General features: G+C 36.2%; 1 protein-coding gene across 3 annotated transcripts in view; it reads left to right on the plus strand.

The window, feature by feature from the left end:
• The window catches only part of SRP54 (signal recognition particle 54), a 41,247-nt gene that overhangs the window by 2,341 nt on the left and 21,519 nt on the right, over nt 1–17,387 (plus strand). Inside the window, exons 2-8 of one of the 3 annotated variants that reach the window (XM_045450684.1) lie at nt 3,808–3,943; nt 8,947–9,059; nt 12,094–12,185; nt 13,147–13,231; nt 14,789–14,893; nt 17,017–17,083; nt 17,164–17,221. In XM_045450684.1, coding sequence (XP_045306640.1) covers nt 3,913–3,943; nt 8,947–9,059; nt 12,094–12,185; nt 13,147–13,231; nt 14,789–14,893; nt 17,017–17,083; nt 17,164–17,221 — 551 coding nt within the window. In that variant the 5' untranslated portion in view covers nt 3,808–3,912. Of the gene's footprint in view, nt 1–3,807; nt 3,944–6,692; nt 6,821–8,946; nt 9,060–12,093; nt 12,186–13,146; nt 13,232–14,788; nt 14,894–17,016; nt 17,084–17,163; nt 17,222–17,387 lie in introns of those variants that run through there. The other 2 variants (XM_045450685.1, XM_045450686.1) reach the window with 2 other exon arrangements.

Raw genomic sequence — 17,387 nt, forward strand, 5'->3', positions numbered from 1 at the left:
TAAGAATTTAGATGAGGCCACTTCTGCCAACACCTTTTGATGTTACTATCCCTGGAGGTTGATTGAATATCTAATTTTTAGCTGATAGGTGTTAGCTAAACGTCGCTGAAATAACCCATTGCTTGAAATAGCTCATTCCTCCTCTTCCGTATTTTCAGTCTATGTTCAACTTCAGGACAAACTGTTTCCAAGGAATTCTTTTGACTTGTTTTAATCTTGGTAAAAGTTTACATAAAAATTCTTGTTATAGTTGACCTGATAGCCAAAAAAGTATCTTAAAGGAATGATTCTCATTGTTTTTGAACTGTTACCTCTTGTTGCTAATTGAGTTTTTGGTACGCCTTTTCTGTTATCAAACTATAAAGTGTCGTATTGTTGTTTTTAATTAAAAGGAATTTTAAAATTTGGAAACAGATTATTTGAATGAAGAGGGAATTTCCTGATACTTTTTGATGTAATTGAATATAACCTTTGTTGCAGAATTAAAGCAGGTAAGTCAGTGGTGGTATGATGTATAATTTATCTTCTGAAGTTAATAGAGGAGTTTTGTCTGTGTTAAGTTGATGTAATTTATTAATTTTGGAGTTAGAGCTTTTCTCATGCTGGGACAATTCCTGGAATACATACTCGGTGTTTGATGAATGAATAACTAAATGAATCCATGTGGCAACTTCATCTCAATCCCCAGTATAATATCATTGTAATTCTCACAAGGAGAACTTTGAAAAATAATTAATTTTACCTTTGACTTAAAAAATAATAGTCATACCAAAAATTTGTAAATTACAAAAATATGTAAATAAGAAAATAAAAATTCACCATCCAGAAATGATAAATATTATTTGCTAACAGTTTTATTGAAATAAAATTCACATACCCTACAATTCACCTACAGTATACAATTCAGTGCTTTTTAGTGTATTGACAGAGTTGTGCAATCATCACCACAATCAATTTTAGAACATTTTCATCACTCCATGAAGAAACCCCATACCCATTAATAGTTACTCCTCATTTTCCCCCAACTTCGGAGCCCTAACCAACTATTAATCCACTTTCTGTCTCTGTAGATTTACTTCTGGACATTTCATGTAAATGAAATCCTAGAATATGTGATCTTTTGTCACTGGTTTCTTTCATGCAGATTATGTTTTCAGTATTCATCCATGTTGTAGCATGAATCAGTACTTCAATTCTTTTCTTTTTTTTTTTTTTTTTTAATTTAAATTCAAGTTAGTTAACATAGAGTGTAGTCTTGGCTTCAGGAGCAGAACCCAGTGATTCATCTCTTACATGTAATACCCAGTGCGCATCCCACGTGCCTTCCATAATGCTCATCACCCGTTAACCCATCCCCCCACCTGCTTCCCCTACAACAACCCTCTATTCTCTGTATTTAAGAGTCTCTTGTGGTTTGTCTCTCTTTCTGTTTTTGTCTTATTTTTCCTTCCCGGCCCCTATGTTCATCTGTTGTATTTCTCAAATTCCATATTTGAAATCATACGATATCTGTCTTTCTCTGACTTATTACGTGTCGCATAATATACTCTAGTTCCATCCACTTTGTTGCAAATGGCAAGATTTTGTTCTTTTTGATTGCTGAGTAGCATTCTGTTACACACACACACACACACACACACACACACACACACTCACCACATCTTTATTCATTCATCAGTCAAAGGACATTTGGGCTATTGTTTATATCACTGCTATAAACATTGGGGTGCATGTGCTCCTTTGAATCAGCATTTTTGTATCCTTTGGATAAATACCTAGTAGTGCATTTGTTAGGTCATAGGGTAGTTCTATTTTTAATTTTTCGAGGAACCAACCTCCTGTTTTCCAGAGTGGCTGTACCAGTTTGCATTCCCACCAACAGTACAAAAGGGTTCCCCTTTCTCTGAATTTTTGCCAACATCTATTCTTTCCTGAGTTGTTAATTTTAGCCGTTCTGACAGATATGAAGTGGTATCTCATCGTGGTTTTGATTTGTATTTCCCTAATGATGAGCGATGTTGAGTATTTTCATGTGTCTGTGAGCAATCTGGATGTCTTCTTTGGAAAATTGTCTATTCATGTGTTTTGCCCATTCCTTCACTGGATTATTTGTTTTTTGGGTGTTGAGTTTGGTAAATTCTTAATAGATTTTGGAAACTAACCTTTTATCTGATATGTCATTTGCAAAGATCTTCTCATGTTGCCTGTTAGTTTGGTTGATTGTTTTCTTTGCTGTGTTCATTTCTTTTTATTATCAAATATTCCATTTTATGGATATATCACATTATTTTTACCCACTCATCAGTTGAGGGATGTTTGGGTTCTTTCTACTTTTTGGCTAGAGTGAATAATGCTGCCAATGACCATTTATGTACAAATTTTTGTTTGGATGTATCTTACTTTCTCTTGGCTTGTACCTAGGAGTGGAATTGCTGGGTCATATATAGTAACCCTATGTTCAACATTCTGAGGAATTGCCCAAATTGTTTCCAACGGGCTGTACCATTTTACATCCCCACCAACAGTACATGAAGGTTCTGATTTCTCCACGTTCGGAACAACACTTGTTATGTCTTTTTGACTATAGCCATCCTATTGTGTGTGGAGTAGTATCTGAGTGTACCTTTGATTTGCATTTCCCTGGAGGCTAATGTTATTTTTTGATATTTGTTTATAGATAAAAATGGATTATACAATAAATACAGTTTTGTATTCTGTCTTTTGCATTTAAGCATGTTTTTAACATTAGCGGGCATGTTTACAAAAGAATTTCCCTCATTACTGCTTCCCTTTTCATTATCCCAAATCATAATTCTTGCGAAAACTTGCCTCACTTATATGCATAGAAAGTAAAATCTGTAGGAACATATACTAAATTGTTATTGGTGGTTATCAGGGGACAAGAGGGTGTAAGATTAGGGGAATTACATTTTCTGCCTTTAGTATTTCTGTAATGTGTGAATTTTTACAGTGAACACGTATCCTCCTGTAATCACAAAACATAAACTATTATGAATTATTTCCTTGGAGGACCAAGATTCAGTATGAAAAAATATCCACAAATTTAAAAGTCATAATTAACATTATATTGTTGGTTATTCAAATATAATAATTTTAGCAGATAAAATACAGATAGTCCACTTTGTTAAATAAATTTACTTTTCTGTTATCCTAGAATGTGAATACATATGACATATAGAATTTAAATATATATCCATATATTTAGTATTACAGTCGGGAAAACAAGTTTTGGTTTGGGCTATTGACTAATTTATGGAAAGGTATATAATGTAGAAGTAAATTTTCTAAAGATATTTACTACTAATAATATATTTATTTAGTTTTTTAGTCTAATATTGATCCAATAAGTTAGTCACTGACTAGGGCTAAAAATAAGTTTTTTATAGGGATTTTCATTGTAATAGGATTTGAAATCTCTAGTCATTAGGATCTGTTTATAAAATCTCAGATCAGGCAAGGTTCTGGCAGGCATATTTATAATTGTTTATAAATAATATAAAGTGGCTGTTTGGATACTCCAGCTTCTGTTGAATAATAGAATTACAGGAACATATAATTGGCATTAAAGATTCCTGGGGTGGTTCCTAGGTAATGGGATAGGAAACTTAGTAGGGTAAGGTTTTTAAGAAAATTTCTAGTTTACTTACACTTCGGATGAAAATATAGGGAGAGCCAGTTGGTGTCATTCAAGAAAACAAGGAAGTTTTATATTTATTGTCTCATTTAACCCTCACAACATCCCTTCAGGGTCACTATCTTGATAATGGTATTATCTCCATTTTGCAGGTGAGGAAAGTGAGGCTCAGAGAGATTAAGTAACTTGCCCACAGTAACTCAGCCAGTATGTAACAGAGCTGGGTTTGAATCCAAGTCTGTCAGACTCCAAAGCCCATGCTCTTTCCAGTACTTCACACTGCAGCAGGTAAGTATGATACTTGGCCTTGTGCTTGCCTTATGAGGGCACCCAGACTTGAGCCTGTTTCCATCACCTCACTATCCAACTCCTAGTCAGATTCTTGTCAGAACATGTGACTCAGATGAAGCTCCGTCCTCACACATCTGATTGCAGTGGTCCTCATCAGTTCTTTCTGGACATTGCAGTTATTCTGCCATGGAGAAGAGTGTGCATTTTTGCTTTCAAAAGACGATTTCCTCTCTTGTAATATAGCAACAAAATTTGACCCTGGAGTTTGCCAGCAGGGGCATTCAACCCTATTTTTTTTTTTTTTAACGTTTATTTATTTTTGAGACAGAGAGAGACAGAGCATGAACGGGGAAGGGGCAGAGAGAGAGGGAGACACAGAATCCGAAACAGGCTCCAGGCTCTGAGCCATCAGCCCAGAGCCCGACGCGGGGCTCGAACTCACGGACTCACGGACCGCGAGATCTTGACCTGAGCTGAAGTCGGACGCTTAACCGACTGAGCCACCCAGGTGCCCCCAACCCTATTTTTTAAAGCATCATTCATACTATAGGGCCTAAGACTGGGTAGCCAAGGGACTGTGGGAAGTCATTTTGCTTTTTTTTTTTTTTTTTTTCCTTCTAGGGAAGAGCCATTCCCTAACCTGCTTGTATCATAAAATTGTTGTGAGGGTGGAATGAGATAATAGATGTTAAATTGAATGAAATACTATACCGTAATTTACCCTTACCTTTCCAATAGCCTCATCTAAGTAGAGATTCCTTTTTTGTGAAGTTCTACCACACACTGCTTTACTTCTGTAAATCTTTTTAGTTGAACAAGAGAATTTTGAGGGAGTGTTCTTGAATTGTAAATTACTCTAATTGAGATATAGGGTTAGCTAGTAACATTAAAAAAGATGTTTTGCATTTTAGTGTGTATATAAGATCAAGGTGAAGGTCATTTTTAAGAATCTTGTTGGAAATTTTTTAGAGAAATTCTAAAAAGTTATAATAAGTGATGGCAAATGAGTATTAATTGTACAATATCAATTACATAGGTCATTGACTTAATTTATCGTCTTATCTTCACTGGTTTTAGTCGTCTTAAAGGAGATATTTGAAAGGCCTTTCATGACTTTGGATCCCTAGTCTTGCTTTATTCCTAAAGTCTTAAATGTTTTCGTTTGTAAAGTTCATTTTCAATACATAACTCTGAGGATACATAAAGCAGTGAGCTCATAGGAAGAGCAAAAGGGGGAAAAGTCCCTGCCCTCATGCAGCTTATATTTCAGTTGGGGGATATAGAGCACAAACAGTGTGAGTAAATCATTTGTCAGTTGGTAGTGGAATGATGAGAAAAATAAAGAGAAGGCAGATTGTGATTTTATTTTATTTTTTTTAATTAATTTTTTTTTTTCCAACGTTTATTTATTTTTGGGACAGAGAGAGACAGAGCATGAACGGGGGAGGGGCAGAGAGAGAGGGAGACACAGAATCGGAAACAGGCTCCAGGCTCTGAGCCATCAGCCCAGAGCCTGACGCGGGGCTCGAACTCACGGACTGCGAGATCGTGACCTGGCTGAAGTCGGACGCTTAACCGACTGCACCACCCAGGCGCCCCCAGATTGTGATTTTAAACAAGTGGTTAGGGAAAGCCTCACTGAGAAACTGCGTCTGGACAACCACCTGAAGGAGATGGGGGAGGGAGCTGTCTTACCCATGTGGGCCAGAGGAGGAGCATGCCAGCCAGTACAAAGGCCCTGAGGTGGTATAGTGCAGCATCAACAGCAAGGAGGTCCATGTGATTAAAACTGAGTGTGTGTGTGTGTGTGTGTGTGTGTGTGTGTGTGTGTGTGTTTGGGAGTGCCTTACAGTCCATTTTGAAGACTTTATCTCTGAATGAAATAGGAAGGCATTGAGGTTTTGAGCAGAATTCTAATACCGGAGTTTTCACAAACATATCCTTGGAAATTGCAGAGGAAATACTATATAAATAAAAGGTACTATTAGGTATCATTATTCCTCTACTGAAATGCAGGTTTTTATACAGTCAAATGTGTAAGAAAATGTGCTGCCAATAAGTACTTACATAAGGAAAAATGTATTAGAAAATTCACGGAGGTGCCTAGGTGGCTTATTTGTTTGAGCATCCGACTTTGGCTCAGGTTGTGATCTCACAGTTCACGAGTTCCAGCCTGGCACTGGGCTTTCTGTTGACAGCACAGAGCCTGCTTCGGTTCCTCTGTCCACTCCCCACCCCCCGCCCGCCCCCCCTTCCCTGCTTGCTCTCTTTCTCTCAAAATTTTTTTTAAAAAAGGAAAGGAAACTTAACAGAAGCTTTTTAAAAAAGATCTGGCCAGGGCGCCTGGGTGGCGCAGTCGGTTAAGCGTCCGACTTCAGCCAGGTCACGATCTCGCGGTCCGTGAGTTCGAGCCCCGCGTCGGGCTCTGGGCTGATGGCTCAGAGCCTGGAGCCTGTTTCCGATTCTGTGTCTCCCTCTCTCTCTGCCCCTCCCCCGTTCACGCTCTGTCTCTCTCTGTCCCAAAAATAAAAATAAAAACATTGGAAAAAAAAAAAAAAAAAGATCTGGCCAATATGGGAAATAGGTTTATTTTAGTTAACTAGTATATCTTTTTAAAATGGAGGATGACATGTTTATGACATGATCTCTAAAAAAGTAAATTGTGGTGTCATAATTAGGATTATATCTCTCCTGGTAACACAGTGGTAAAGGAGATGAACTGAAACATCCGGCTCTTACTTTTTACCTCAAGAATATTTACTTAAGCAATAATAGTATAAGGAGTATGGGAGAAGAAACAAAAAGTGCTGGATCTTTTCTATGAAGTAGTTGGTCTTTTAGGTGAAGTAACCATGTAATTGTAAACAAGTTATGGTAAGCAATTGTTTTCAATTCCATCAAGTATTGTTAGTAATTTTTTAGGTTCTAAATTACCTAATTTTATGTGAGTGGAAGTGTAGTGTTTAATCTGGAGCTCAACCTGGAATATCTCTTTGCCAGTGATAAGTCTTTGAGTGCGTTTCCTTTCCTGCTTCTTTTGACTCCCCTCATCTCCGCTTTCTGGATGTTGAATGAGTCAGCAATTTTGTCCTTCTGTTTCTCTTATTTTTAATCTCCTGTATACTCTCTATGTAGGATCTAGTCTAGATTATCTTGGTTGACTATATTAGATTGGATTAATTCAGAAGAGTTACTAAATTGTTTTGAACAAATGAACTTTTCTGCTGATACTACTTATTTATACCATATAATTGATACTTTTTAACGTGGTTTCAGAGCCCTTTACTAACTGCATTTCCTTTTAATTAGATAGCCCACTGTTCTGACTAGAATGTATAATTTACTGTCTCCTAAATAATGCATATTTAATAATCTACAAGTCCATACATATGTATATGTAAGTTGTAATTATGTCCCAGGCTTTTCCATGTCTCAATTTCTGCTTATGCCATATCATCTTCAAATTCCTTTTTGTCTTCTTTTCCACCTGCCCATGTTCTACCTATATTTCAGGATCAAATTCACATTCAAACTTCTCTGTACAGCCTGTTCTGTCTCCTTGAGCCTGTTTTTTCTTCCTTAGAATTTTTATAGAAATAATCATTGGGCATTGATCATAAAGTTTCATTACTAACTTTGAACTCATACTTTACTGGTGTTATTAAAGCTCTCCACAAAAACAATAGGATATGTGTGTGTATTTACATATATGTGTATATATGTGTGTATATTTATACACACATTTATATATATACACACATGTATAAAAAGAGACTTATTACAAGGAATAATAAATGGTTCATGTGATCATGGAGGCTAATTAAGCCCCAAGATCCTTCAACTTGGCAAGCTGGACATCTGGGAGAGCTAAGCCAGTGGTGTAGTTCCAGTCCAAAAAGGCTGGCGGGCTTGAGACCCAGGAAGAGCTGATGTTTCGTTTGAGCCTGAAGGTAGGAAAAAGCCAACGTCCCGGTTCAAAGGCAGTCAGGCAAGAGGACTTCTCTTAGTATTTATTTTGCCGTTCATTCATGTGCCTTGTTTTACCATCTAGTGGATAAACAACTTGAGGCCAGGGACCACCTGTCATGCTTGCTTGCCTACCGTCCGTAAATCCTTGCATAGGACTTAAGTGTAATGGGTATATCTGCGTACTTTATAAAACTATAATGTTTTAGAGCTGGATAGGGTCTTTGAGGTTATCTTGTCTCAGAGTTGGGGAATCAAGAACAGCTTTAAAATGGGAAGATTAGTAATATACCTCTTTCCTTGGTTATTAGAAGAGTAAGATGAGCTAATACAATGTGTGTGAAAAGTTAGGTGTCCTATTAATTAAAACTTTTTTTTTTTTGGCTTAGAGCATGAATCAAAATAGTTTACAAAAGTCTTTTTATGTGATAAATTAGACAATATTTCTGGGTGGAAATCACCTTTTCTTTCTCTTTCTCATATTCAAATGTATGTTCAAAATGTCCATGTTCAAATGTATCTGCAGGTTTGAGATCATACCATCATTTCCTCAAAGCATATTATCTTATCTGATAGGTTAAATTTGCTGATTTGTATAAAATATTCCAATTAGGTATACATCATCAAGTGGTAGGTTTAGCTTTTGGGCATGCCTATATTGAAGTGGCAGGTTGAGGCTATAGAAGTTGAAGTTACAGTATCTATTTTTTTTAATGTTTGTTTATTTTTGAGAGGGAGAGAACACAAGCCGGGGAGGGACAGGGATGGAGAGAGAGGGAGACAGAGGATCCAAGGCGGGCTCTGCACTGGCAGCAGCAGGCCCTATGTGCATCCTGAACTCAGGAACCATGAGATCATGACCTGAGTCAAAGTCGGACACTTGACTGACTGAGCTACCCAGGCACCCCAAGGTTACAGTATCTGAAGACTAAAGTACTTTATTTGAATTTAAATACTCTTTTTTAGAAGTCTCCAGTTATGGGAACTGGTATTGATTATTTTCAAATGTTTTTATTTAATTTTTTCTTTCCTAGATTTTCTTGTAATCACATCTACCAAAGCCTTCAAGATGGTACTAGCAGACCTTGGAAGAAAAATAACATCAGCATTACGCTCATTGAGCAATGCCACCATTATCAATGAAGAGGTATGTAAAATATGTGAAATGCATGTGATAGCACATCATTACTAGCATTGGGGAGGTGAATTATTAGTAATCTCTCTGTTTATATTTGTTCTGTTATAGATTTAATCATTGTAGGTAAACACTTAAAACTGAAGACACTAGTTAGTATCTTTTATTGAGTTGACCATCTTACTGTTTAACTTGCTATAAAGAATTATAAAAAAAAGAAACAACAACAACAAAAAACCGAACCTTCACTAACATGTAAAAATGACATACATTTTATGTTTTAAAAAAGGGCTTAGGTCTGGAGATACACTTTTGTTTTGTCTCTTGACATAGGCCTAAAACTTCATTGTCCTGCTTCTTTTTTCTTGGCTAGGCATGTGTGTGTGTCTCACCTTTTTCTCTTTGACTTCTACTTAGCATTCTTGTTAAAGGCTAGTATTTTTATTTTGTCTACTTTGATTCATTTTCTCTGAAATCTTCACTCAGTTGTTTTAGAGATTTTGTAAGCTGATTCCTTGTATGGTGTCTGAAATACTCTTCCTCCTCGCTTTCTTGTTTTAAGTTTAAAATATTTCTTTCTGGGGGTGTCTGGGTGGCTCAGAAATTTGAGCATCCAACTCTTGATTTCAGCTCAGGTCATGGTCCCAGGGTCTCAGGACCCCCTGTTGGCTCCATGCAGAGTGTGTTAGTCGTTTTGATCATAGAACCTGCTTAAGATTCTTTCTTCACCCTCCCTCTCTGTCTCCTCTTCTGCCCCCCTTTCTCTCTAAATTAAAAAAATATATATTAAAAAAAATTCTTAAAATATTTCTTTCTTTTTCCCCCCATGTCTTGTGTCTTAATGATTTGTCAATTGAAAAAAGATGAGAGTCCACAAGTATACTTTATATTTTGTGGTACCAATGGGAGAGTACTGAATTTGGTTTTAGAAGACCTTGTTTAGTGACCTACTTAGTAGCTTGTGATAGAAATCTGGGCAAGTCAACTTCAGATTCTTTAATGTATAAAATAAGAAAAAAGCACTTACCTTATAAGATGGTTTTAAGGATCAAATGAAATAATAGATGAAAAGTACTTTCTAACTTGGAAGTTTGAAAAAAAAATTTTTTTTTTTAATTAAAAAAATTTTAATTCCAGTGTGGTTAACAAACAGTGCTATATTAGTTCAATACAGTGTATAATACAGTGATTCAGTATTTCTGTACATTACTCAGTGCTCACTGGGAAGAAATTCTAATGCAGAATTTGTTATCAATATTTTAATAAGCTAATGGAATTGAATAATTTTGGGACCATCTTTGAATTTAGCTAGTCCAGCCTCTTAGTTAACAGCAACAGAAAGTCAGTTTCACATGTTTATTTATTGGAAGAACCAGGATTAGTGTCTTTTTTCTAATTCCTCATCCAGTGCTTTTTCTTTTTTTTTTTTTTTTTTCCCAACGTTTATTTATTTTTGGGACAGAGAGACAGAGCATGAACGGGGGAGGGGCAGAGAGAGAGGGAGACACAGAATCGGAAACAGGCTCCAAGCTCTGAGCCATCAGCCCAGAGCCCAACGCGGGGCTCGAACCCACGGACAGCGAGATCGTGACCTGGCTGAAGTCGGACGCTTAACCGACTGCGCCACCCAGGCGCCCCTCCAGTGCTTTTTCTAATAATTATAACCATTGTTTAGTCTTTGGAATTCAGAATAAAACAACAGCTTTCAAAACAGTTTTCCCTATTGTGTAACCTTTATGCTGTTTATGTTTATAGTGGAGAAAAAAAGAAACCAGGGAAAAAAGAGCTTAGTGGGAAGTAGAGTTAAAGCTACTGCTTGAATTAGCAAACTTCTCTGTTCCTAGTACTGTGCTGCTAGGGAATTAACAAGAAGAAATCCCTCTAATGAAAGATCAGTTCCATTTTTATCAGGCCCTTTTAGTGAGAGATAGATCTGATAAGCCTCTGTAGGATGTACGAAGTGAGTTGAAGATGGGAATTCATTCAAGAAGATTTGAGGGACTACATTTTTTTTTAAAGATTTTATGTTTGAGTCATCTCTGTACGCAGTGTGGAGCTCAAACCCACAACCTGAGATTGAGCATCACACCGTCCACTGACTGAGCCAGCCAGGTGCGCCAAGGAATACATTTTTGCTGGCACCAGGGATTTGGCAGTGACAGAATAGACTACAGAATCCCTGCCCTCATGGAGCTTACAGTTTAGTGTGTAAACACTTATTTACATGAGCAACAAAGGCCTCACCTTTTTTAAGACTTTATAGTTTGTGACCTTTTAACTGGCCTTGTAACTCAGCAAATATATGATAGTTTTTTTTTTAATTTTTTTTCAGTGTTTATTTATTTTGAGAGACAGAGTGTGGGCAGGGGAGGGGCAGAGAGAGAGAGTGAAAGAGAGAGAAACCCAAGCAGGCTCCCAGCATAGAGCCTGATGCATGGCTCAAACTCACAAACCATGAGATCATGACCTGAACCAAAATCAAGTGGGGCGGTTAACCGACTGAACCACCCAGGTGCCCTGATAGTGAGTTATCAATGGAGGATAGTTTTCTTTTCAACTTTGTTCCTCTGCTCTGAGTGGAAATAGTAAGACTGCTAGGTCAGACTTGGTTATTTTTTGTTGTTGTTGTTATATTTTCCTCCATGGTAGTGCAATTAAGCAGATATAGTGAATATAAAGTGCTGTGTATCAGCCACAGAAGGTGTTCAATAGCAGCATCTCTTGCTTAGTAACTTTCTTTGGCTTAAAGAAAAAGTCTTTACTACTGTTACGTTAATATAGGAATAAAATTGTGATAATATTTGGTTGAATAAAACTAAATAGAATGTCTTATTTTGACAACATGATTAGACATTTGATAAAATGCTCTTTCTAAGGCTAATTGAAAAACTTTTTTCCTATAATAGTGTAGTATTATTTTTATTAAGTTATGGTAGTATATGATGAGTAATCAGCCATTGTTTTTATAAGATTGAAATGATACACGGGGAGTGTTAAACTTTTTTGGGGGGTTGTGTTAAATTTTTATGTATTTATTTATTTGCAGGTATTAAATGCTATGCTAAAAGAAGTATGTACAGCATTATTGGAAGCAGATGTTAATATTAAACTAGTGAAGCAACTAAGAGAAAATGTAAAGTAAGTTAAATTAATCAGGTAAAAAGCAGGCAAAACTGAATTTAGTTTTTACTGAGATGAGGAGCTAACCAGAAAAGTCTGCTGTATCAAGAAATGTTTCTGCTTTAAGCATTTGAAAAGAATAGAACTCATATGTTGCAAGACTGTATTTATAGTATGTTTCCGTAATGATGTTTCAAAGAATAAACTACATGTGGCTTTCATTTAATTATGGATTTCTTTCCATTTTACTCCTTTATGTGGATGGATTCAATCATATACAGTATAGTATTTCAATATAAAAGCCTTTTAACAATTCTTCATACAAAAGCGGTGCCAGTTTATCCTTTTCAGGCTTAAGATGACATTAATGAGCTTCCTTCATTATTGGAGAATTGTATTCATTTCTTGTTCTCCTTTTTGATTTTCTGTCCGTATTTGAATGAAGGAGTAATGTGTGTCATCTCAGTTACTGTGTTCACTGGAAAAGGCACTGACTGGGGCAGGGCTCATAGAGTAAAACAGGCACCTCAGTTAACTTCTTGGATCCTCGCCCTTGTCATGTCCAGGCCATCTTTCCTTTTCATACTGTTAGACTGGGTAATGAATGTAGAACTGCTGGCATTTACACATTTAGAATTAGAGAAATTAATCCTATTTTCTGCTGGGTGTAAAGATGTATAAAGTATATATGTAAAAATAAGTAAATAAAATTAATACGTTGTGGTGATATGAGGACAAATTAATATTTAGACTTAAAAAAAAAAAAAACCTTGAAAAACTAACCAGTCTTGCGTCTAATATTTCCTGATCAATTTTTTAGGATATAGACTTATAAATCTGTGGTAATTATATGCATGTTAATCAGAGGGCTACTAATGTGAATGATTGAATATTTTTACATTCTCTGGAGCAGAAACTTTTTTTCAGAATGTCTTAACTGGCTTTTCTCTCCTACCCACAAATAACCATCATCATGAAGGTCTGCTATTGATCTTGAAGAGATGGCATCTGGTCTTAACAAAAGAAAAATGATTCAGCACGCTGTATTTAAAGAACTTGTGAAGGTAAGAGTATATCAGGATTGTGCTGTGATTCTCTGTAGACCTCAGTGGGTGAAAATACATTAGCCCTGCGAACAAGAATATTATTTCAGAATACTTACTTACATTTTTATAGAATATTCATCTGTATTAAAAATATTAACGGAAAGATTATTAACTTTTCTAAAGGGGCCTATTTTTATTACTGACTTTTCTGAATACAAAGTTCTGAGTATAGATATGAAAGGCCAGTACTATTCCTGCAACAATTCCCAAAGCCAGGTTACAAAAAGTAAAACTTCACTACAGATTAATGGATGGAAGGGCCTCTCTTGAGTTTATCCTCTTTAGCATCAGGTTTTGCCTTATTGGTCTTACTTTTGTATGGAAAGTCACTCTTGACAAGTCTTCTTTTCTGAACTGTTCATTGTTTACAGAATTCTCTTTGAAAAGACCAAATATCCCAACTCTTGCTTAGATTATGAGCAATTGGTGAAATTTTATTTTGCAAGTGGTAAATATAGCCTATTACTTTGTATCACCTTAGAACTGATTTTGCTTCCGTGGTCATGAAAATTATGGTGAGAATCTTAGAGCTTTAAAAAATATGTATGGGTCCTGGGGCACTTGGGTGACTCAATCAGGTAAGCATCCGACTCTTGATTTTGGCTCAGGTCATGGTCTCATGGTTGGGAGATTGAGCCCCATTGGGCACCATGCTGTGTATGACGTCTGCTTAAGATTCTCTCTTTCTCTCTCTCCCCCCACCCCTACTCCTTCTGCTCCTCTTGTGCTCTCTGTCTGTCTCTCTCTCACTCTCACTCTCTCTCACTTTCTCAAAAAAAAAAAAAAAAAGAAAAAATAGGGGCACTTGGGTGGCTCAGTTGGTTGAACGTTCAACTTCAGCTCAGGTAATGATCTCACAGTCCGTGGGTTCGAGCCCTGTTTTGGACTCTGTGCTGACAGCTCAGAGCCTGGAGCCTGCTTTGGATTCTGTGTCTCCCTCTCTCTTTGCCCTTCCCCTGCTTGCGCTCTGTCTCTCTCTCTCAAAAATAAATAAACATTAAAAAAAACAGATATAGGTTCAGTGGTAGGGGGAGAAAAGGAAGGAACTGTAAAAACTTTTTTTAGAGCAACAGATGTCTGCTAGTGGTCTTCTAGTATTTTTCCATTTATTGTGTGAGTAGTTTCATTTATTCCTTTGGTTTCTTATAGACTAATAAATAAGAAAAGAAATTCAGGCGTAAATGAGGTCAGAGAATTTATCCAGTCATGCTTCTTCATTTGTAGTTGAGAAAAGTGAGACAGCTAGTTAGTGGCAAACCCAGGTCTGATCTCTAAACTCTGTAGGATTCCTCACATTATTTCCAGTTTGCTTTTTATCTAGAATCTGAAATAGAAAATTTGCCTCTGTAGGCAAAATAGGGAAATAGTCAAGTTTTATGGGAATGGTAGGATTATGGTTGCCTTTTATACCAAAGTGCCTTTAAATTATTTTTACAATTTAGAAGTTGTGGCGATAGGGGTTTTGAATGTAAGCATATGTTAACCCAATCTTATTAATTTATTTCTGGTACATAGCTTGTAGACCCTGGAGTTAAAGCATGGACACCCACTAAAGGAAAACAGAATGTGATCATGTTTGTTGGATTGCAAGGGAGTGGTAAAACAACAACATGTTCAAAGGTAAATTATACTTAGTTTTAAAAAAAGTCATGGAACATATATATTTGTATATATCAAGTTTTATGTTAAAGCCAGGCTAGAATGCTCGCTTTACAATTTTGTATTATTTGATGTATCTTATTATTTTTTTGTAATAGCTTTTTGTACGGTAAGAAGAAAGAATCCCAGAGTCTCCCTTGTGATTGCTTTTTATAAGAATCGTAGACTTCTACGTAGCTATCCTGTTTCTTTTACCAAAGAGACTGTTCCTATACTTTAAGGACATGAGGATATGATTTTTGGAGAAGAGAACATGGAAAGTTTAGCTTATCTCCTATGGTTCCAGGCTCTCTTTTCACAGTGTCTCCCCCCCAACATAATCATAGATCTTTATTTTGCATATTCTAATTTTTAATTCATTATACCACCTCTTTCTTCAGAATTAAATGCCTCAAGTTTTTTACCGGATTTTGTTTCACAAGCCTCAACTATGTTATAGTCTATAAAAAAAGAAAAAAGGATTATTTCTTAGAGGATTCTATTATTATTTATTTTTACTTAACATTAATAGTAGTTAGTATTTTTCACTATGGTAATGTATTGCTTGATCATTTTATGTCCTTTGAATGTTACTGTATGGCAGTTAGAATTTAAACTCTTTAGCAAATTTCGCCGTGTTCAAAAATGTAGGGGTGCCTGGGTGGCTCAGTCAGTTGAGTGACTGACTTCGACTCACGTCATGATCTCATGGTTTGTGGGTTCGAGCCCTGCGTCGGGCTCTGTGCTGACAGCTCAGAGCCTGCAGCCTGCTTCGGATTCTGTGTCTCCCTCTCTCTCTGCCCCTCCCCCACTCATGCTCTGTCTCTCTCTCTGTCTCAGAAATAAACATTTAAAAAAAAGTAATAGTGGTGTGTGTATATAAATATAAACATATATATGTATATATATATATAAAATGGAATGTTTGCTATGTTCAAAAATGTAATAATAGTGGTGTGTGTATATATGTATATATATTATATATTATATATATAATATATATTATATATAATAGAATATAATATATATATAATGAAATGTTATGGAATGGAATATATACATATGTGTGTGTGTGTGTGTGTGTATATATATATATATATATATATATATATATATATATATATAAAACGGAATGTTACTCGGCCATAAAAAAGAATGAAATCTTGCCATTTGAAATGATATGGATGGGGGTGCCTGGGTGGCTTAGTCGAAGTGTCCAACTTCAGCTCAGGTCATGATCTCAAGGTTCTTGAGTTCGAGCCCTGCGTCAGGCTCTGTGTTGACAGAGCCTGGAGCCTGCTTTGGATTCTGTGTCTCCCTCTCTCTCTGTCCCTCTTGCACTCTGTCTTTCTGTCTCTCTCAAAAATAAACATCAAAAAAATTAATGAAATGACATGAGTGGAGCTAGAGAGTATTATGCTAAGTGAAATAAGTCAGAGAAAGACAAATACCATATGATTTCACTCATATGTGGAATTTAAGAAACAAAACAAATGTGAGCAAGGGGAAAAAGAAAAGAGAGACAAAGAAATAGACTCTTAGGGTGCCTGGGTGGCTCAGTCGTTTAAGTGTCCAACTCTTGATTTTGGCTTGGGTCATGATCTCATGATTTGTGAGATTGAGCCCCGTGTCAGGCTCTGCACTGACAGTGCGGAGCCTGCTTGGGATTCTACCTCTCTCCCTCTCTCTCTGCCCCTCCCCTGCTCATGCTCTCTCTCTCTCTCTCTCTCAAAAATAAAGAAACTTAAAGAAAAAAGAAACAGACTCTTTAAACTATAGAGAACAAACTGATGGTTATCAGAGGGGAGGTAGGTGGGGTGATGGGCAAAATAGGTGATGGGGATTAAGGAATGCGCTTGCTGTGATGAGCACCGGGTGTTGTATGGAAGTGTTGAATCACTGTATTATACACCTGAAACTAATATTATACTGGTAACTAACTGAAATTAAAATTAAAACTGTTAAAAATGTAATAATACTACTCTCAGGAGAATATGAGCAGTTTTACTTCAATCCTTAAGTAAATAACAAGAGTAAACAAAAGTATTTTGTGTATAATAATTTATATTTATTGATATTGTATTTTTTAAATCTTATTTTCCCAGTTAGCATATTATTACCAGAGGAAAGGTTGGAAGACCTGTTTGATATGTGCAGACACATTCAGAGCAGGTAATGTGTTGAAATTTGAAAACCGTTCTCTGTAATTTTTATTTTCAAGTCTGAGAACTCATTAATTCTTTATTTTATAGGAGCTTTTGACCAACTAAAACAGAATGCTACCAAAGCAAGAATTCCATTCTATGGAAGGTGGGTTTCTGGTTTTTATTTTGATACTCATGTCTTCTCTAAGTTTTTATTTTATGCCATCTTGTGACATTTTTAATATTTACTTAGAAGTTTAAATCTTTCTGGAACTAAGTAGGGTATAATTAATAAATTATCTTTTATTATTATACCATGACTCTTCTGATCC

This window comes from Leopardus geoffroyi, chromosome B3, assembly GCF_018350155.1.
Source record: "Leopardus geoffroyi isolate Oge1 chromosome B3, O.geoffroyi_Oge1_pat1.0, whole genome shotgun sequence".
Taxonomy (NCBI): Eukaryota; Metazoa; Chordata; class Mammalia; order Carnivora; family Felidae; genus Leopardus; species Leopardus geoffroyi.